Source organism: Culex pipiens, unplaced genomic scaffold (assembly GCF_016801865.2).
Source record: "Culex pipiens pallens isolate TS unplaced genomic scaffold, TS_CPP_V2 Cpp_Un0003, whole genome shotgun sequence".
Taxonomy (NCBI): domain Eukaryota; kingdom Metazoa; phylum Arthropoda; class Insecta; order Diptera; family Culicidae; genus Culex; species Culex pipiens.
Window position 1 is genome coordinate 396293 of NW_026292820.1, and position 21380 is coordinate 417672.

Sequence of the window (21380 nt, forward strand, 5' to 3'; positions counted from 1 at the left end):
TGCACTTGGGAGGCTTACAAGATTTGCTCAACATGGGTTCTGGTTGGTTAAAAGGAGTTGGACGAGGTGGAAATGGTTAGAACCAGAACGGGATGAAGTCCCGGACGTAGTGTAAGTCACCTGCCACAAATTGCTATTTGCTGGGTCATGGCAACGGCGTGTATGAGCAGTTACCGTAAACTGGGGTCAATCGGGACACATGGGGCGAATTGGGACAGCAGTTTTAACCATGTTGGAGCACAATATTTTGATTTTTCTGGTTGGTTTCGGATAGAACAGACTCAGGCCAACAAAATGTGTACATTCATTTCCAAATTTAAAAGCTTTAAGTGGTCTAAAAACTGCTGTCCCTATTCAGACTGTAGTCCCGATTCACCCCAGATTACGGTACTACAACTTTTATAGTGGCTAACTGGGACTAACAAACCAATGATAACATTTCCGGCGAAATATTTGAATCGATTTAATCAGTTGCTGCAGCGGCGCTGACTGAATGTCAACCTTACGATATATGCTACCCCCCAAGATCTGCCAGCAGCCGGCGTCCCTGAATCGGTCCTTGGTGCGCAGTACTTTGTCCCGGTTAGGCATAGCTGAAACTGAACTTATAAAGATTTAAGTTCTTTTGAGAAATCGTCAGTTCTGTGTGTTCGAGCCTGAATCTGTCAGCTCGAAGAAATTTTTGGTTTTGATTTGGCAGCACTGCGCTTGCTGCGACCAAAACGAGAAAGAAAGTGGCAACCCAGCTGGCGTCGTTGCCAACAACAAAGAGAGCGCGCGCAACGAGCTGCGCGAGAAATCAAGCGTGTCAAAGCTGGCAACAACGCGCCGTTGACGACGGCTCGACAACGACATGAGAGAGAGGGAGACCAAACGATGCACGACGAAGGTGGTGCGAGAGGATTTGGCGCGCAACGAAGAGCAGCGAGCAGAAGTGAGCGCGTCGAGACAAGTCTATCGCAAGCAGCCGAACCGGTCGGACGTCAAGTCGAGCGCGTCGCGATCGTCGGAAGGAAACACAAATAATCGCTAAAATTAAGTTAAGTAGCCGTAAATAGAATTAGTGAGAGAAAAATTCAAGTGTTGTGTTTGAGTTTGCGATACTTCCGACCCTCCAAACTGGTTCCCCAAGTCCGCCGGAAGTTTGTGTGAAAAAATACAGTCCGCTCCGATCATGGTCCAAACGAGCCGGATATGGTGAACCGGGAGTGTGGAGACAGTGCAAGGTGGAGGGTCGTTTTTATCGCGGCAAGTGGGCACAAGGCCCAGAGTGGAAAAAGACGCCGCGAAGAAAGTGGAAAAGGACGCCATCTTGGCTGAAAAAATGAGCCTGGGAAAAAAGACGCCATTTTGGAATCGACCAGAATGCGTCCGAAGAGCAAGTGTGAAAAGTGCTAAGCGACGCCATCTTGGATGCGTCCAGAACCTTCTGAAGCCGGAAAAGGGTTCCGGAAAGAAGGTTCAAGTGAAGTGAAGTTCCGGCCAAGAGGACACAAAGTTCCCCCAAGTACCGCAATTACAGACTTGGCTGTTTTCCGTGCTTGGTTCGGACACTGGGTCCGATCGTTGGTGTCCCTCTTGTGCCGGAAACTGCCCTAAGGCGCCTGCAACAACTCCCGGGAGCGGCGCTGAGTAAGGACGCGTCGACTCCAGAGAAGAAGAAGCGGAGGTAGCAGGCAGAGTCGGAAGAAGCTTTCGGGAAGTGGTCCTGGAAGTGAACTCCAAAAAAGAGGAGCAGAAACCTTCCGCGAAGTGGTCCGGAAGCGAAGAAGCTCAAAAAGTGAGAGAAGACGCTTCCGGGAACTGGTCCCGACAGTGAACGCTAAAAGACTTCCGCGAAAGTGGTTCCGAAAAAGGTGCGCAGAACGTTCTGGAAACTGGTTCTGGAAGTTCTGCGCAAAGTACGAGTGAAGCGGGAAGAAGAACCCCAAAGTGACAAAGTGAACGGTTCCAGCAGCCGTTCCGAGCTCAGTGCCCTGCCACTGTAGCATCGGTGGCCAAAGCGCTTTGCCCGAAGAAGCCACCGGAGAGGCTGGTGAAATCGGAGGAGGCGGCCACATCGTAGAAGACCGGCGGCAAGTCCGGTAACAACGAGCACTGCGTGATCCCCAGCGTAGCAGCAAGTGCGAAGAAGATGGAGCGGTTCAGCGAGATCGTCCATCAGCGTGAGCTGGCTCAAGGTAAGCTCACCACTATACTTGAAAGCGTGGCAAGTGCCACGACGCTTACATGGGCCACGTTGAAGACGTGCCAGAAGGACGTAGAAGCCGCGTACGATGCGTACCACACGGCATACGGTCAAATCCTCGGCATGGTCTCGGCAACCTTACGGGACGAGCAGGATGCTCTCTACGACGCCTTCGATGACTTGCACACGGAGGTCCTAACGGTCATCGAAGAAAAGTTGCTAAAGGTGAGCCAGGCCACACGACGAAGAAATGCGTACACGCCTGGTGTACCACAATGGGTGGACGAGACAACGAACCCAACAACCACTAAGATCGTCGGAGGCGCCAACGAGGCGGCCATCGGCGAACCCCAGAAGCGTTCCGGGAAGCTGCTGGCAGAGCAGCTGGACATGGAAGATCGGGTACGACCGGAGTTTACCATCCCGCATGGTGAACGGTCCGAGAACAACCACAAGATCGAGAAGCCCAAGACAATCATCGACACATGCAAGATCGCTGACGAGAAGGACTCGTCACATCCCACCAAGAAGCCACCCGGGCAGAACGCAAAGGACAACCCGGGTCAGCAGCAAATGGCCATGACCGCCGGAAGAGAGCCGGCACAGACGTGCGACGTGTGCGGACTAGGCCAGCACAAGAGCTGGAAGTGTCCGCAATTCCTAGCGATGACAGCCCCCCAGCGGCTGATCAAGACGAAGGAGAAGCAACTCTGCTTCAATTGCCTCCGGACGGGACATACCTCGACGCAGTGTGTGTCCACCGGAGCGTGCGCGACGTGCGAGGAGCGGCACCACACCCTGCTGCACGCCGAGTACCAGAGAAACTCAAAGCAACCGACAACACAAACGAAGGTGGAGCAACCTGGTGCTCCACAACAAGCCGAAACGGATCAAGTGACGCCAGAGGCCAGCTCCTCTGGACAACTAGCGCCGGACGCGCTGTCAGTCGTCGCGGACTTACGAGACGATCCCTGCAGCCCAAACCCTTGCCGTGGTTTATTGATCACAAGTAAGTTCGACACACACTTGACGAAGAACACTCTGGACAGACACAACGCGAACGAGTTGGCTGGCGTCGAACAAATGCAGCCACGTTCCGACACATCGATGATTCCTGCTGGAGTCCAACTCGCCGTCAGAGTCAACTTGGTGGCTCTGCGCAAGACGAGCTTCAGCCAGGGCACGAACAACACCACTGGAAGCAGCGCAGCACGCGGAAAAGCGGTAAGGGCTCAAGCCACGACGTTTGAGGACGAACCAGAGTTGAACAAGGACATCGAAGATCGTGGAGTTGGTGAAACCTACAAGGAAACAAGTTTAGTGAGTGATCAAACAACACAAGGAAGGTTTTACCTGCTGTTCCAGGCGATGCTACAAACATCGAAGATAACGCTGGCTTTCCAAGCCGAGCGTTTCCAAGGAGGAGAGACAAGGTGCAGCGCCCGGCTGCAATCAACGCTCTTGACGGCGGCGCGTACAAGTACGCCGCACAAGGCTGCTGCAGTTGGCACACAGCTGAGGTTTGATGAGCGTTCAAAACATCGAGCAACTGCAGCACCAGTGATTATGAAGAAGACGAAGAGTGGCTCTGGAAGAACCCACCCACACCAGCGGTCGGTGTGCGCCGACCCACTGACGAAGAGGACATTTGGAGCCGCTGGAGATGGTCCAGGTGGAAACAGAAAAAGATGCCGGTTTCCGACAATCGGCTTGCAACAGGAGGTACTGAAGATCATCTCTCGAGTCATTCAGTACGAGGAATCTGAAAGGCAGCCCCAGCGACTGCTACGCAACAGGACCTGTAAGTACGACATGAAGCTAAGCATTTTTGGAAACAAGATGAAACAGGTCCGCATCAGGTTGCGGAACCGAAAGCCCCCCGAAGTAATTGATCGGAACTTGCCTGGATCTGGTCAACGAACGGCGATCGGAACTCCGACCAACACTGGACGGCAGAAGTCCGAGATCTGGATCGCTTGGAGAACACTTGCAGTTTTCCGCGGGTGGAGGATGTTCGAGCCTGAATCTGTCAGCTCGAAGAAATTTTTGGTTTTGATTTGGCAGCACTGCGCTTGCTGCGACCAAAACGAGAAAGAAAGTGGCAACCCAGCTGGCGTCGTTGCCAACAACAAAGAGAGCGCGCGCAACGAGCTGCGCGAGAAATCAAGCGTGTCAAAGCTGGCAACAACGCGCCGTTGACGACGGCTCGACAACGACATGAGAGAGAGGGAGACCAAACGATGCACGACGAAGGTGGTGCGAGAGGATTTGGCGCGCAACGAAGAGCAGCGAGCAGAAGTGAGCGCGTCGAGACAAGTCTATCGCAAGCAGCCGAACCGGTCGGACGTCAAGTCGAGCGCGTCGCGATCGTCGGAAGGAAACACAAATAATCGCTAAAATTAAGTTAAGTAGCCGTAAATAGAATTAGTGAGAGAAAAATTCAAGTGTTGTGTTTGAGTTTGCGATACTTCCGACCCTCCAAACTGGTTCCCCAAGTCCGCCGGAAGTTTGTGTGAAAAAATACAGTCCGCTCCGATCACTGTGAAATTGGTTATTGGACATCCAAAAATTACTAGGAGGAATTAAGAAGTGGCGGAAGGTTATAGTAAGGTAAACAATTGATAGATGTTCCGCGGTATCGACGAAACACTGCTTGGGCGGATTTTCCTCGCTCGATTTATTTGGCTTTATAGGCCTGATTTCCAGAGATTTTAATGGTCACCCGGTTTTTCGTTTGGTGGTCATCCTCAAGCTGAACCGTTTCTGACCCAAGTAACATTATTTGTCACCGATGCTTAATCCAGACAAGTTTGAAACAAACAAAATGAGTAGATACGACTAATGTGTAACCTTTGGCGTGACTGGAAAAGCGCAATTTGGAAGCTGATTTGAAACATCTTTCAAGTTAAGAAATTTGTTGAAAAAATGTTGTCAAAATGTTTCGATTAAGTTGTCAAAATAAGAAATTTTGTAAAGTTGTACCAGGTATGTTATGTTTAAGTTGCAGCAATTTTATGTTAACACGTTGATTTCAGTGTTTACTTGAAGTTAAGTTATTCTGTCAGATATTTCTTCCCCTCAACAAATGCAAAACATATTTAGGAATATTGATGTCTCAATTATGTTTTTGCTGATGATGAAAAAAAATGACAAGTTCGAAAATGGTTTTCATTCCTTCTTCGGAACAGTATCTTATAATGGTAGTTATAATGGTCATTAAACATCTGATTCAAGTGCGAATTAACTTTCACCGAACGAAAATTAATTATACTTTTAATTTTTTTACGGGCCTTATTTTTTAAGGATATTTTTCCTTGAAAAAATATTTCAAATTGCTGCAAAATAAATGCTAATGATTGTTTTATCTATCAATACGTCAGATAGTCAGAAGAAACAAAAGCATTTAATAATGTTATTCATTTCAAACCAAATTTAATCAGTTCAATTACAAAATTCTGAAACAATTTAATTTGTAATCATCAAAAAATTACAAGAATGAAAGAAACAGCATGGCCTCCATCGAAAACAGGGTCAAATCTAGGCATCACTTCAAAAAATGATAGCAAAATAATTGTCTATCTAAACTGGCACATTTAATTTACCGATTATATTTTCTATGCACAAAGAAATTTTGAAATGAAAGTATTTACAATTAGATTAAAAATAATTAAATATATTAAACCAAATTTAAACCAATTAAACATACAGAGACATATTTTTGATCATTATTAGTCTGTGTATCTTTAAATTACGAAAATTGTGAAGACTTCATATTAAAAGTATTTTCTACAGTATTTCAAAGTAAAAAACATTCGGATTGCATGACAAAATCATTGTCGTACATCTTAACACGACCCTTGATACGACCCTGCTGTTTGACATTTTTGCCAAGTTTCAGTTTGTTGCATTTTTGTTGAGATAATGTTTTTGGAGCATCTCAACAAATGTTTTGTTATGTTGCAAATAAGTGTTCACATTTTGTCCGTCTGTAGCGGGAAGTGTCAACATGCCAAACGTTTTGGATTAGTTGTGTGAAGCAGTCCATGTTTTCGTTAGATTAAAAATGATTTGTGTCGTGCAGACTAAAAAAGAAAGAATTGCCGACCGGAAATGACTAGCACGCAGCTTTCGCCAGTAAATTCACTTTGGATTGAAAGTCTTTTGAAAGCGCATTGTTGGGCACAAAAACGTATAAAAAACACTTTTTTATGTTCCGGTGATCGATTCCCCAATTCTGGAGATCTTCTGTGGGTTAGGTTTGAGGGAAATCTGCAGGCTCGTAATCGTCAGACTAATTTTGCAATGCATCATTGTCGGAATCTATGGCAGACGTCAGGCCAAATCAGGGGTTGTGATGAATCCATCCGCTAGTCAGGTTTTGGTTTCTGTATGCTGTTCAATGGAGTCTGCATTTATGTTTACCAGTTTAGCCTTTTTAACACGCTACATTTCGCTGGTTCTTACGCCAGATTTCGGAATCCGAAAGCGATTATGATCTTTCCTTTTCTTCAAAGTCCGCGCTAGTTTTTACTCGTCGGACATAAACTAAATTAATCAAAACAATCTTGCAATACGTAAATTTGTTTGGCTAATGAATGTTACCGCTACATATTCACAACATAGTTCTCACTAAATGTAAAGTTGTCAAGTTGTTACAAAAATAACTTAATGATAACAAAATATGTTTCAACTCATCAGCTTTTTCAGTTTCCCAGGAGGCAAGGAGAAGGTCAAAGACACTCATTATATTTTGTTTCAAATTAGTTGCCAATAAGTGTCGCCCACAAAATCCAAATGGTTGTAACAAATGTAACTTTTTTACGCCCCTGATATAACATAGTTTGGACTTAGCCATTTGAAACATGTTTCCCTATGCTACTTGGGGAATTATCAGCATCACCTGACTTTATTCAATACCTACCGATTTGAATCGTTTACTTTCCCAAACTCCCTCACCGATGAGCAGTTTGCGTTACGGACCAAACCTGTACGAATTCATCGAGCGGGATTCCCGTGGTCCACCTAAGTAAAATGTACCGAAAATCATAGAAAAACATAAAAATTTATGAATCCAGTGTAGTAAGCTTATGCTTTGGAATGTTCCCTTCAATGTTGTATACTTGGTTGATGAAATTTTTTAATTGAAACTATTTTTTGAGCCACTTTAAAAAAAAAGTTATTCGACTAACTTTCCAGGGTGCGGGGCAGAATGGACCATCCTGGAAAACAAGCCATTTCTTCTAATACAACGTTGAAGGGTGATAAGAAATTACTTGAGGGACCTTTCCATTATAGTTTCCATGAAATTTGATCACTTTTGAGCATGAGCATGAGCATGAGAGACCACCCATGGTTGTCCTTCTCCGTTGCTGAACAGGACCGTAATATCCTATCAATACAACCGACCATACGCTTGAACGATCTAATGGTGTTTCCCTTATCAACAGCATGTATGAATGCGTTGAAAAGATAAAACATCAAGATCATTAAAACTAGATCTGAAGCAAATAGGTAACAGTCATTGGCCACCAACGGCGCCCGCCATGTCAGTTTGTAGATCTCGGGGGGATTGGGACGGGAATGTTAGTTAGCACAGGTTGCTACCAAGGGTGGGTTCTATACGATATCCACACCCCCACGTGTGCCGGAAAACTACTTCTACTTGGGATTTTGTTAGTGGGTAAGGGTAATGGCCAGGATTCAACATAGAGGATGATGATGCGACCCAATAATCAATAAATTTGGTTTAATAGTGTGATGAATTATGCATTCTCAAGGCAAACAGTCGGAGGATGCGGATGAGATTATTCCCGGTTATTTGGTGTTGAGTTTAGCATTAATGATTCAATCTTAGACAGCCGGCTGTGGAAAGATAAAACCAAATAAAATGCGAAAACGCGAAACCGCCCGGACCGAAAAACCCACACAATCGAAAACGGCAACGAAAATCCTGCGTGATAACCGCGACGCGCACCGTTCAAATCCGCCAAAGCAACTGTCAAACAATCGCGAAATCACCCGGGTCGAAATACACACACAATCGGGGGGAAAACAAAGACGGAAACGGCAACGAAAATCCTGCGTGATAACCGCGACGCGCACCGTTCAAATCCGCCAAAGCAACTGTCAAACAATCGCGAAATCACCCGGGTCGAAATACACACACAATCGGGGGGGAAACAAAGACGGAAACGGCAACGAAAATCCTGCGTGATAACCGCGACGCGCACCGTTCAAATTCTCCAAAGCAACTGTCAAACAATCGCGAAATCACCCGGGTCGAAATACACACACAATCGGGGGGAAAACAAAGACGGAAACGGCAACGAAAATCCTGCGTGATAACCGCGACGCGCACCGTTCAAATCCGCCAAAGCAACTGTCAAACAATCGCGAAATCACCCGGGTCGAAATACACACACAATCAGGGGGGAAAACAAAGACGGAAACGGCAACGAAAATCCTGCGTGATAACCGCGACGCACACCGTTCAAATTCTCCAAAGCAACTGTCAAACAATCGCGAAATCACCCGGGTCGAAATACACACACAATCGGGGGGAAAACAAAGACGGAAACGGCAACGAAAATCCTGCGTGATAACCGCGACGCACACCGTTCAAATTCTCCAAAGCAACTGTCTAACAATCGCGAAATCACCCGGGTCGAAATACACACACAATCGGGGGGGAAACAAAGACGGAAACGGCAACGAAAATCCTGCGTGATAACCGCGACGCGCACCGTTCAAATTCTCCAAAGCAACTGTCAAACAATCGCGAAATCACCCGGGTCGAAATACACACACAATCGGGGGGAAAACAAAGACGGAAACGGCAACGAAAATCCTGCGTGATAACCGCGACGCGCACCGTTCAAATCCGCCAAAGCAACTGTCAAACAATCGCGAAATCACCCGGGTCGAAATACACACACAATCGGGGGGAAAACAAAGACGGAAACGGCAACGAAAATCCTGCGTGATAACCGCGACGCACACCGTTCAAATTCTCCAAAGCAACTGTCAAACAATCGCGAAATCACCCGGGTCGAAATACACACACAATCGGGGGGGAAACAAAGACGGAAACGGCAACGAAAATCCTGCGTGATAACCGCGACGCGCACCGTTCAAATTCTCCAAAGCAACTGTCAAACAATCGCGAACTCACCCGGGTCGAAATACACACACAATCGGGGGGAAAACAAAGACGGAAACGGCAACGAAAATCCTGCGTGATAACCGCGACGCGCACCGTTCAAATCCGCCAAAGCAACTGTCAAACAATCGCGAAATCACCCGGGTCGAAATACACACACAATCGGGGGGAAACAAAGACGGAAACGGCAACGAAAATCCTGCGTGATAACCGCGACGCGCACCGTTCAAATTCTCCAAAGCAACTGTCAAACAATCGCGAAATCACCCGGGTCGAAATACACACACAATCGGGGGGAAAACAAAGACGGAAACGGCAACGAAAATCCTGCGTGATAACCGCGACGCGCACCGTTCAAATCCGCCAAAGCAACTGTCAAACAATCGCGAAATCACCCGGGTCGAAATACACACACAATCAGGGGGGAAAACAAAGACGGAAACGGCAACGAAAATCCTGCGTGATAACCGCGACGCACACCGTTCAAATTCTCCAAAGCAACTGTCAAACAATCGCGAAATCACCCGGGTCGAAATACACACACAATCGGGGGGGAAACAAAGACGGAAACGGCAACGAAAATCCTGCGTGATAACCGCGACGCGCACCGTTCAAATTCTCCAAAGCAACTGTCAAACAATCGCGAAATCACCCGGGTCGAAATACACACACAATCGGGGGGAAAACAAAGACGGAAACGGCAACGAAAATCCTGCGTGATAACCGCGACGCGCACCGTTCAAATTCTCCAAAGCAACTCAGTTTCCATGAAATTTGATCACTTTTATATAAATAGTAACTTAACAAAACAAAGATTTTTGAAAAAAAGATATCGAAAAAAGACACTATTTTTACAAATAAGCATCAAAACAATTAAAAAATCAACTAATGTCGCATTAAACGTAATTTGTGAAGCTACCAGGAGTAAAATAATACATTTAAATATGGATTTCCGACTGATTTGTGGAGCGTAGGGAGATTGTTTCGGCTTGCAGTCGCAGTAAAACGCGTCGATTTATATTTTGTCGTCGCCAACGTTTCGGTCCTTGGTTGGGACCTTCTTCAGGGCCTATATTATTATTAATTATTTGTAAAACAGTAAATTTGGCAAACCGAAAGTCCTACTCACTTGACAATAATCAACGTTGTCCAGTATCGTTGATTAAACGGAGGAATTGTTATAGGTTGGGGGGCACAACGGTTGTTTGCACTGTAGAAAGAGGGGGGGGGATAGTTGAGAATTTGGGAATTTTCGTATTGGAGAAACTAAGGTCCACTTACGTTCAAACATTAAGATCGTACAGGTAAAGGCCAAAATATCACTTAATGTATGCAAAAATCGAACGTACGAGCACTTGGGTTTAAACATTAGGGAAAACTGATACTATTGGTTAGGCAGTGGGGTTGGGGTAGTGTGTAGTGGTGTGAGGGGGGACTGGGCCTGGTTGGCGGTAGTGTTAGTGTTCGGAGGTCTCCTCCTGCTGGACCCGACCATGGACAGGCAGTTGGCATACGCGCAACTCAGTCCATCGGTGTCCGTACGGCGGTTGACCGTGTTGGATGTGGTGGTGATGTGGCACATCTCGAGTACGGGAAGTGCGGACGTCTTGTAGCTGTGGTCGATGATGTGTGGTTGTTTCAGATTGAAACGGTGCTGGTGTAGAATGCAGTGTTCGATCAACGCGGTCTTTTCCCGCAGCTGTTGAACCTCCACATCCGAGTATTGGTACCCTTCTAGCAGCTTCTTGTCCAGGGCGTTGATGTAGGACTGGTGTCCGTACATACGCCGGCGCAGGTTGTTGGTGGTCATCCCAATGTAGCACTGATCACAGTTCTGACATTGTATCTGATAGATCACGTTGTGTTTTTGTAGGTGTGGTACAGGGTCCTTCACAGAGCTGTGAAGCTGCTTGATTGTGTGTCTGGATTTGGTAGCGACCATGGTATGGGGAATGTTGTGTGTAATAATGCGTTTCAGGGTTGGTGAGAGACCGGGGATTAGTGGTATGGAACGGTAGACTGCTAGGGGGTCTTCCGTACGTGTTGGTGTACTCTGGATGGATTGGTGAAGCATCCTCTTCACCAAGTGTGTAGGGTAGTCGTTGCGTCGCAAATGTTGTAGTATCAGCTGATTTTGTTGGGCCACGTTGGTAGCCGTACTGAACGTGCGCACACGATCTATAAAGTTGGACACTACGCCGAGTTTCTGGTCCAGCGGATGCATGGAGTGAAAGTTAAGTAGTCGGCCTGAGGATATGGGCTTAGCATACCACTCGGTAGTAAGCGTGTTGTCCGGGTTGCGTATGACTAGTAGATCCAGGAAAGGTAGTTTACCCTCTTTTTCTACTTCACACGTAAACTGTAGGTGTGGGTCGTATTGGTTGAATACGTTGAGCACGTCGTCGACCTGGTCCCTGGGTAGTATCAGGAACAGATCATCAACGTACTTGCGTATGTGGTCCACTGGTATCTTCGCTGTTGTGGTGACAACCAACAGAAGGGTCTCTGTGGTGATATCTGCCAGTATTGGTGAGAGTGGACTCCCCATAGCTGTCCCTAACAATTGTGTGTAGAAGTTGTTTTGAAAACAGAAATACGAAGAGTCGATCAGGAACTCCACGATCTCCAAGAAGATGTCCAGACTGATGTTGGTGTGCGGGGATATTTCTGGCCAGCTCATTATTATATCGTGGGTGACCAAATACTTGGGGATATTAGTAAACAACGACACCACGTCAAAAGAGACGATGATGTGGTCCGGTGGTACAGATGTGTTGTTGACGTATTGGCAAAATGTTCTGGAGTCTTTAACGTTGAAAATGCTGGTAAATCCCTGTTGCAGTATGGACGAGACGAACTTGGCCAGGTGGTAGGTGGGAGATGTGACGTTAGGCACTACTGGACGTAGCGGCAGGTTGGGCTTGTGGGCTTTTGGTTGACCATAAATCCGTGGGCAGATGGCATTGTGGCTGGTGAGCTGCAGTTTGGTACGGGTGTCGATCAGCTTAAGATCAAACAGACGCTTGGCTATGTCATTGTTGTGTGTTTGGATTCTCGATGTGGGATCGTTCTTGACGGGTCGGTACACGCTAGTGTCCGTGACCAACTGTAGGAGTTTGTTGTTGTAGTCCTCTTTGTACATTATCACAGTCCTGTTCCCTTTGTCAGCTTCGGTAATGATAATGTCGGGGTTGGTTTTGGTGAACCGTCTGGTTACCAAGACAGATCGGGAACAAAATTTGTCCAGCGCGGTAGTGTTGGTGGTAGCCGAGCGTTTGTTGATGTGGTTTTGTATTACATTGATGATTTGGCATCTTGTACGTTCCCGCACGGTTCTGTCCTCCTGCCTGGTCAAGATGTTTTCCAAATCTGCGATTAGGTGGAAATAAGGGATGTCCCTAGGCTCTGTATACGGTAGAGCAAACTTTGGTCCCAGACTTAGCAGGATGTTGGTTTCCGGGGGAATTTGCTTGTTTGTGGCGTTGAAAATGGCCTTCTCGTTGAGAGATGGTGTTGTGGTGGTCTCCTCGACGGTGTAGTTCAGCATACGGTGGAATTTCCTGTGGGTTTGTTGTGTCTTCCGTTGGAAATTCTTGTAAAAAGCAAACTCCTGTGTGAAGAGGTACTGTTTGTAGGTCTCGGAGGGGGTGCTGTCCATGATTTGTCGCTTTAGTTGATCTATTGCTGCCCGAAGCTGTTGGATTTGGTGGAACGTGTCTTGGATTTCGATGTTGAGTATGGCTTTTTGCAATCGTGTGAGTGTCCGGGAAAGTTTCTTCTGGAGTGGACTTCGTTTAGCCAAAAGTTCGTGGGCACATTTGAGAGAATGGATGATGTGTACAGGCACCAAACCATCTCTCCGGCATCTGATGAGGAAGTCCTTTCGACTCAACATGTTGCCCAGCTTAGTGTAACTGCTGGCATAAGATTTGAACAGTTCTAGTGCCGTTTGCCCATGTAATTGACCTACTCGTGCGTAAAATGAATGTTGTGCATTTGGTGCCATGCTAGATGCAAATATGGATTTCCGACTGATTTGTGGAGCGTAGGGAGATTGTTTCGGCTTGCAGTCGCAGTAAAACGCGTCGATTTATATTTTGTCGTCGCCAACGTTTCGGTCCTTGGTTGGGACCTTCTTCAGGGCCTATATTATTATTAATTATTTGTAAAACAGTAAATTTGGCAAACCGAAAGTCCTACTCACTTGACAATAATCAACGTTGTCCAGTATCGTTGATTAAACGGAGGAATTGTTATAGGTTGGGGGGGCACAACGGTTGTTTGTGATAGTTGAGAATTTGGGAATTTACGTATTGGGGAAACTAAGGTCCACTTACGTTCAAACATTAAGATCGTACAGGTAAAGGGATAGTTGAGAATTTGGGAATTTACGTATTGGGGAAACTAAGGTCCACTTACGTTCAAACATTAAGATCGTACAGGTAAAGGTGCATACATTAAGTGATATTTTGGCCTTTACCTGTACGATCTTAATGTTTGAACGTAAGTGGACCTTAGTTTCCCCAATACGTAAATTCCCAAATTCTCAACTATCCCCCCCCCCCCTCTTTCTACAGTGCAAACAACCGTTGTGCCCCCCCAACCTATAACAATTCCTCCGTTTAATCAACGATACTGGACAACGTTGATTATTGTCAAGTGAGTAGGACTTTCGGTTTGCCAAATTTACTGTTTTACAAATAATTAATAATAATATAGGCCCTGAAGAAGGTCCCAACCAAGGACCGAAACGTTGGCGACGACAAAATATAAATCGACGCGTTTTACTGCGACTGCAAGCCGAAACAATCTCCCTACGCTCCACAAATCAGTCGGAAATCCATATTTGCATCTAGCATGGCACCAAATGCACAACATTCATTTTACGCACGAGTAGGTCAATTACATGGGCAAACGGCACTAGAACTGTTCAAATCTTATGCCAGCAGTTACACTAAGCTGGGCAACATGTTGAGTCGAAAGGACTTCCTCATCAGATGCCGGAGAGATGGTTTGGTGCCTGTACACATCATCCATTCTCTCAAATGTGCCCACGAACTTTTGGCTAAACGAAGTCCACTCCAGAAGAAACTTTCCCGGACACTCACACGATTGCAAAAAGCCATACTCAACATCGAAATCCAAGACACGTTCCACCAAATCCAACAGCTTCGGGCAGCAATAGATCAACTAAAGCGACAAATCATGGACAGCACCCCCTCCGAGACCTACAAACAGTACCTCTTCACACAGGAGTTTGCTTTTTACAAGAATTTCCAACGGAAGACACAACAAACCCACAGGAAATTCCACCGTATGCTGAACTACACCGTCGAGGAGACCACCACAACACCATCTCTCAACGAGAAGGCCATTTTCAACGCCACAAACAAGCAAATTCCCCCGGAAACCAACATCCTGCTAAGTCTGGGACCAAAGTTTGCTCTACCGTATACAGAGCCTAGGGACATCCCTTATTTCCACCTAATCGCAGATTTGGAAAACATCTTGACCAGGCAGGAGGACAGAACCGTGCGGGAACGTACAAGATGCCAAATCATCAATGTAATACAAAACCACATCAACAAACGCTCGGCTACCACCAACACTACCGCGCTGGACAAATTTTGTTCCCGATCTGTCTTGGTAACCAGACGGTTCACCAAAACCAACCCCGACATTATCATTACCGAAGCTGACAAAGGGAACAGGACTGTGATAATGTACAAAGAGGACTACAACAACAAACTCCTACAGTTGGTCACGGACACTAGCGTGTACCGACCCGTCAAGAACGATCCCACATCGAGAATCCAAACACACAACAATGACATAGCCAAGCGTCTGTTTGATCTTAAGCTGATCGACACCCGTACCAAACTGCAGCTCACCAGCCACAATGCCATCTGCCCACGGATTTATGGTCAACCAAAAGCCCACAAGCCCAACCTGCCGCTACGTCCAGTAGTGCCTAACGTCACATCTCCCACCTACCACCTGGCCAAGTTCGTCTCGTCCATACTGCAACAGGGATTTACCAGCATTTTCAACGTTAAAGACTCCAGAACATTTTGCCAATACGTCAACAACACATCTGTACCACCGGACCACATCATCGTCTCTTTTGACGTGGTGTCGTTGTTTACTAATATCCCCAAGTATTTGGTCACCCACGATATAATAATGAGCTGGCCAGAAATATCCCCGCACACCAACATCAGTCTGGACATCTTCTTGGAGATCGTGGAGTTCCTGATCGACTCTTCGTATTTCTGTTTTCAAAACAACTTCTACACACAATTGTTAGGGACAGCTATGGGGAGTCCACTCTCACCAATACTGGCAGATATCACCACAGAGACCCTTCTGTTGGTTGTCACCACAACAGCGAAGATACCAGTGGACCACATACGCAAGTACGTTGATGATCTGTTCCTGATACTACCCAGGGACCAGGTCGACGACGTGCTCAACGTATTCAACCAATACGACCCACACCTACAGTTTACGTGTGAAGTAGAAAAAGAGGGTAAACTACCTTTCCTGGATCTACTAGTCATACGCAACCCGGACAACACGCTTACTACCGAGTGGTATGCTAAGCCCATATCCTCAGGCCGACTACTTAACTTTCACTCCATGCATCCGCTGGACCAGAAACTCGGCGTAGTGTCCAACTTTATAGATCGTGTGCGCACGTTCAGTACGGCTACCAACGTGGCCCAACAAAATCAGCTGATACTACAACATTTGCGACGCAACGACTACCCTACACACTTGGTGAAGAGGATGCTTCACCAATCCATCCAGAGTACACCAACACGTACGGAAGACCCCCTAGCAGTCTACCGTTCCATACCACTAATCCCCGGTCTCTCACCAACCCTGAAACGCATTATTACACACAACATTCCCCATACCATGGTCGCTACCAAATCCAGACACACAATCAAGCAGCTTCACAGCTCTGTGAAGGACCCTGTACCACACCTACAAAAACACAACGTGATCTATCAGATACAATGTCAGAACTGTGATCAGTGCTACATTGGGATGACCACCAACAACCTGCGCCGGCGTATGTACGGACACCAGTCCTACATCAACGCCCTGGACAAGAAGCTGCTAGAAGGGTACCAATACTCGGATGTGGAGGTTCAACAGCTGCGGGAAAAGACCGCGTTGATCGAACACTGCATTCTACACCAGCACCGTTTCAATCTGAAACAACCACACATCATCGACCACAGCTACAAGACGTCCGCACTTCCCGTACTCGAGATGTGCCACATCACCACCACATCCAACACGGTCAACCGCCGTACGGACACCGATGGACTGAGTTGCGCGTATGCCAACTGCCTGTCCATGGTCGGGTCCAGCAGGAGGAGACCTCCGAACACTAACACTACCGCCAACCTGGCCCAGTCCCCCCTCACACCACTACACACTACCCCAACCCCACTGCCTAACCAATAGTATCAGTTTTCCCTAATGTTTAAACCCAAGTGCTCGTACGTTCGATTTTTGCATACATTAAGTGATATTTTGGCCTTTACCTGTACGATCTTAATGTTTGAACGTAAGTGGACCTTAGTTTCCCCAATACGTAAATTCCCAAATTCTCAACTATCCCCCCCCCCCCCCCCTCTTTCTACAGTGCAAACAACCGTTGTGCCCCCCCAACCTATAACAATTCCTCCGTTTAATCAACGATACTGGACAACGTTGATTATTGTCAAGTGAGTAGGACTTTCGGTTTGCCAAATTTACTGTTTTACAAATAATTAATAATAATATAGGCCCTGAAGAAGGTCCCAACCAAGGACCGAAACGTTGGCGACGACAAAATATAAATCGACGCGTTTTACTGCGACTGCAAGCCGAAACAATCTCCCTACGCTATAATACATTTAATCAAAATTTCATAACTTTTAATTGTTTTTATAAGGCAGAATAAGGGTGGTCCATTCTGCCCCCAAGTGGATTTTAATGTAACACTTCCACCACCAAGTCTCTAAATGATTTTAAGGTTCCGTTGTTGTTTGCATACCTTGGTAGTAACATCTAGTAACATTATAAGCATTGTACAAACTTTTTCAAACAATCCAACTTTTCAGAAAGCTTATTTAAAAACCTCGAAATAAACAACATTTGCGTTGTTTTGTCAATAATTTACATTTTTGCTCATAATTCGAAAAATACAATGAATTCAAACATCGTTTTCGGTGAGGTGATGTTTTTTTACATCTTTTATAAGACTCTTATCTTACAGTTGGTCTAAATCCATTCTAAAGCTGAAATCTAAGGGTGGCCCATTCTACCCCCCTGGTCCATTCTGTCCCTACCCAACATTTAAGCAGACCAAATCCTAGCAATTTTAGTAACAAGCTTCAAATTTTGTGGAAGGTCATTCAAAATTATTTGAAACTGGCCGTTCAGAAATTTGGGACCGCAACTTAACGCTAACTTTTCAATGACATTTTTTATCCATTCATTAAAATAAAAAACGAACTGTCGCCCAACCTCCCCAACCCCTCTTTCCGATATGGACGACCCATTAAATTTATTTTACATATTATAAGCACAGCAATGTACTAGTACTAGATTTAAAATTGAAATCGTCGCCCATTTCTGCAGTTCCTATTGATTTTCTCACGTACTCACGGAAAAATTGCCCAAATAAAGTCGTTCCATTCGAAAATTGCCACATCCAGCACCTTCCACACTGTATCACCCGGTGTCAACACGAGAACGGGAGGTGTCAGTTTCGTGCAACAAATTAAGATAATATCAAAAAAAAACATAAAAACTAAAGCTTCTAACACTTAATTTAATTTTATAAAAAGAAAATCAGTTAACAGCTTTTTAACATTATAAGGATTTTTGACAACGAACTTTGTCCTAAGAGCTCTATTCTGGCAAGGTGTCAATCCACAAAAACGAAAAATGTCGCGCGTTACGAAAATGTTGCATGCTTGGTACTGGGGAAGGGGTCCGCAACGCAACAAGGCACTGTTGCGTGAAATTTTCCACACGAAAAAAAGGCAAATGATGAGGTTTGGGATAACCGGCGCAAAGGGGCGGGGCCTCCGTCACCATTCTAAGCCAATATAACCCCGCTCGGTCAACCCTGGGAAATCATTCTATCATTGGACGCCGAGGAGTAAACAACAACCTGGACCTGGAAGCTGACGGCCTGGAAGCCCAGAAGCAGTTGGCCGAAAAGCAGCTGGCCTGGAGCAAGGAGCAGCCCAAGCGGAGGCAGGCCAACCGGATTTATTGAGAGCCACCGGAATATTCTGGCCACCAGACCCAGAGTGGCCAGATCCCTCAGAGGTGTTCCGATGAAAGGCCATACGAGACTGGGAAATATGGGTATCAAACTTCTTGGATTTTGATACTGGTAATGAAAATGGCCATTATGACAGCATTGGCCACAACCTGGAGTGGCCGGTACCCTCAGGGAGGTTCTCCCAGGAGGACATTTACCGAACCCTACAATTTTGGGGAATATGAGTATCAAAATTAATGGTTTTCAATGCTGGTAATGAAAATGGCCATTTTGACAGTCAGGGCTGAGCTGTAGGTTAGTCGAGGTTAGTCGTCGACTAACAAGTTCTTTAACAAAAATGTCGCCCTCCTTAAACCATTTGGCGCCCTTAGCAGGGCCCAAGAAAAACTTTGCATTTTGCAAATTTGCTAAGTTGCCAAGTTGCGCCGCGAAACGCTGCCGCGTTTGTTTGGAATCAACTAGCAGTGCTCTTCAACTTGTTCCGTTTTGATGATTCTTTCCTTTTTCTAGATGCTGCTGAGCAATTCTCTACGAAATCGGTCTTTTTTCTTCAATTTTAATTTTTGTATTTTTTAATCCGACTGAAACTTTTTTGGTGCCTTCGGTATGCCCAAAGAAGCCATTTTGCATCATTAGTTTGTCCATATAATTTTCCATACAAATTTGGCAGCTGGCCATACAAAAATGATGTATGAAAATTCAAAAATCTGTATCTTTTGAAGGAATTTTATGATCGATTTGGTGTCTTCGGCAAAGTTGTAGGTATGGATATGGACTACACTAGAAAAAAATAATACACGGTAAAAAAAATTTGGTGATTTTTTTATTTAACTTTTTATCACTAAAACTTGAATTACAAAAAAACACTAGTTTTATTTTTTTTTTATTTTTTTATATGTTTTAGAGGACATAAAATGCCAACTTTTCAGAAATTTCCAGGTTGTGCAAAAAATCATTGACCGAGTTATGAATTTTTTAATCAATACTGATTTTTTCAAAAAATCGAAATTTTGGTCGCAAAAATTTTTCAACTTCATTTTTCGATGTAAAACCTTTGCATGGCAATTTCTCAGCAGCTAAGGGTCGTATCAACAAAGTCTGAAAAAGCAAAATATAGAGAATTATCTCAGCTTTTCAAAAATATTTTTTTCAAAACTGGGCAAACATGTGCACTAATTATAAAAAATGAAAAACTGTGACTGTTGGAACCGGTTTTGGTTGAAGGTACCTGGTTGGTTGTTGGGATGTGCTCCGGACTCCGGGGCTTTTACGCGGCCACTCCTGTGGCTGGCGGTCCTTAAGGTTGACGGCCGGAACCGGGACGGGATGGAGTACTCCGGCGGTCGTTCCTGGCACGACTTCAGGCGCTTGTCGGATGGCTTTGGAATCCGTCTTCGAGATGGTCACGGGTTTCGCGGGTTATGGCCTATAGGCCGAAATGACACACACGCGCGTTAGGTTGAAACCACTTTTATTTAAAGCAAACTATTTATTAAAAACCAAACTAATTGAACTTAACTTTATTTAATTTCTTAAGTAAAACACAGCTTGTTAAATGGTGTCGAGGAAGGTTTTGCGTGTGGGTCTTCGCGGAGTGAAGCGCTGAAGCGTACTGTCGCGCAAACTGGATCGCAGAATCCTCGAAGGCTCACCAGCGGAGATCGCGGTCCAGTTTCTCTCTCACCTATTCTCTCGCGGCCTTCGCGGCGAAATGGCGATCAGAGGGATCTGCCGTTCGCGGTTTCGAACTCTCGGTCCACATGGTCCGAGGGGTTAACAGAAACCAAACATTCCGACCCCCCCTGAAATTGCCCGATTTCAGCTGTCTCTGCCTTTTCTTCCTCGATCGATTCTGCTGGTATTGGTAACAGGCAAATCTTCGTAACTGGTCTCTTCAGGTATCCAGTAGCAGTCCGAAGCGTAACTACGCGGACCACACCATCAGCGCCGGGATGAATCTCGTGTATTCGTGCCATCTTTCACTTCATCGACGGTTGGTTCTCGTCGACCACGATGACAAGACGTCCAGGGCGAATTTCGATTGCTGGCTGCCAGTTCTTAACACGAGCTTGTAGTTGTTGCAGGTACTCCGTATGCCATCGACGCCAGAAATGTTGAAGCTGCTGTTGGATGCTCTGCCAGTGCGTGAGGCGGTTGTTCGGGATCTCGGAGTAGTCCTTGTCCGGCACTGCTTCTAGGGATGTCCCGATCAGGAAGTGAGCGGGGGTTAGCGGTTCGAGGTCGGAGGGATCTTCAGTGAGGGGCGTGAGGGGTCTTGAGTTGAGGCAAGCCTCTACCTGGGCGAGGAGGGTTATGTAGTCCTCGTGTGAGATGGAGGATTGGCCAACAACGCGGAGGAGGTGTTTTTTGGCGGACTTAACAGCGGCTTCCCAGAGCCCACCAAAGTGGGGAGCGCAAGGAGGAATAAAGTGCCAATTTATACCCTCCTGGGAGCATTCGTGCTGGATGTGTTCGTGGTTTTTCTCGTGTCTGAGGTTGTGCAGAAGGTCTTTGAGGTCGTTTTTCGCGCCGACAAAGTTTGTGCCATTGTCGGAATACATGTCGGCTGGCTTTCCCCGACGAGCCACAAACCGACGCAGTGCTTGGAGGAACTTGGCGGTGGACAGGTCCGAAACCAGCTCCAAATGGACCGCTTTAGTTCCAAAGCAAACAAACACGGCTACGTAAGCCTTAACCGGCCCCTTCTATACCCTTGCCTAATGTAGACTGGCCCAAAG

At 46.1% G+C, this 21380-nt stretch overlaps 4 protein-coding genes across 4 annotated transcripts in view; 2 read left to right on the forward strand and 2 right to left on the reverse strand.

Annotated features, from left to right (window-relative positions):
* The first annotated feature begins 853 nt into the window (after positions 1 to 853).
* Positions 854 to 9318, forward strand: LOC120431399 (uncharacterized). Its single transcript, XM_039596525.2, has 2 exons — positions 854 to 934; positions 2066 to 9318. Exons 1-2 carry the CDS (start codon positions 854 to 856, stop codon positions 4385 to 4387), a joined length of 2403 nt encoding a protein of 800 aa, XP_039452459.1. The 3' UTR covers positions 4388 to 9318.
* A 1374-nt stretch (positions 9319 to 10692) lies between these two features.
* LOC120431398 (uncharacterized) lies at positions 10693 to 13630 on the reverse strand. The gene is made up of 2 exons (XM_039596524.2): positions 13552 to 13630; positions 10693 to 13491 (listed from the first exon to the last, which is right to left on the reverse strand). The coding sequence occupies exon 2, from the start codon at positions 13351 to 13353 to the stop codon at positions 10732 to 10734; it is 2622 nt and encodes an 873-aa protein (XP_039452458.1). The 5' UTR covers positions 13354 to 13491; positions 13552 to 13630; the 3' UTR covers positions 10693 to 10731.
* Positions 13631 to 13924: 294 nt separating this feature from the next.
* Positions 13925 to 16832, forward strand: LOC120431402 (uncharacterized). The gene is made up of 2 exons (XM_039596527.2): positions 13925 to 14006; positions 14067 to 16832. Exon 2 carries the CDS (start codon positions 14205 to 14207, stop codon positions 16824 to 16826), a length of 2622 nt encoding a protein of 873 aa, XP_039452461.1. The 5' UTR covers positions 13925 to 14006; positions 14067 to 14204; the 3' UTR covers positions 16827 to 16832.
* A 2996-nt stretch (positions 16833 to 19828) lies between these two features.
* LOC120424226 (F-actin-uncapping protein LRRC16A) overlaps positions 19829 to 21380 on the reverse strand; it is a 45100-nt gene continuing 43548 nt past the window's right edge. The window contains exon 14 of the mRNA XM_052711350.1: positions 19829 to 21344. Coding sequence (XP_052567310.1) covers positions 20622 to 21344 — 723 coding nt within the window. The 3' untranslated portion in view covers positions 19829 to 20621. The remainder of the gene's footprint in view (positions 21345 to 21380) is intronic.

What these genes read in the sequence shown, in the direction of transcription:
- LOC120431399 (XM_039596525.2), top strand. Translation starts at nt 854, where the DNA reads ATGAGAGAGAGGGAGACCAAACGATGCACGACGAAGGTGGTGCGAGAG. An exon ending in ACGAAGAGCAGCGAGCAGAA is followed by an intron (nt 935 to 2,065) that starts GTGAGCGCGTCG and finishes GCCACATCGTAG; the next exon opens with AAGACCGGCGGCAAGTCCGG.
- LOC120431398 (XM_039596524.2), bottom strand. Translation starts at nt 13,353, where the DNA reads ATGGCACCAAATGCACAACATTCATTTTACGCACGAGTAGGTCAATTA.
- LOC120431402 (XM_039596527.2), top strand. Translation starts at nt 14,205, where the DNA reads ATGGCACCAAATGCACAACATTCATTTTACGCACGAGTAGGTCAATTA.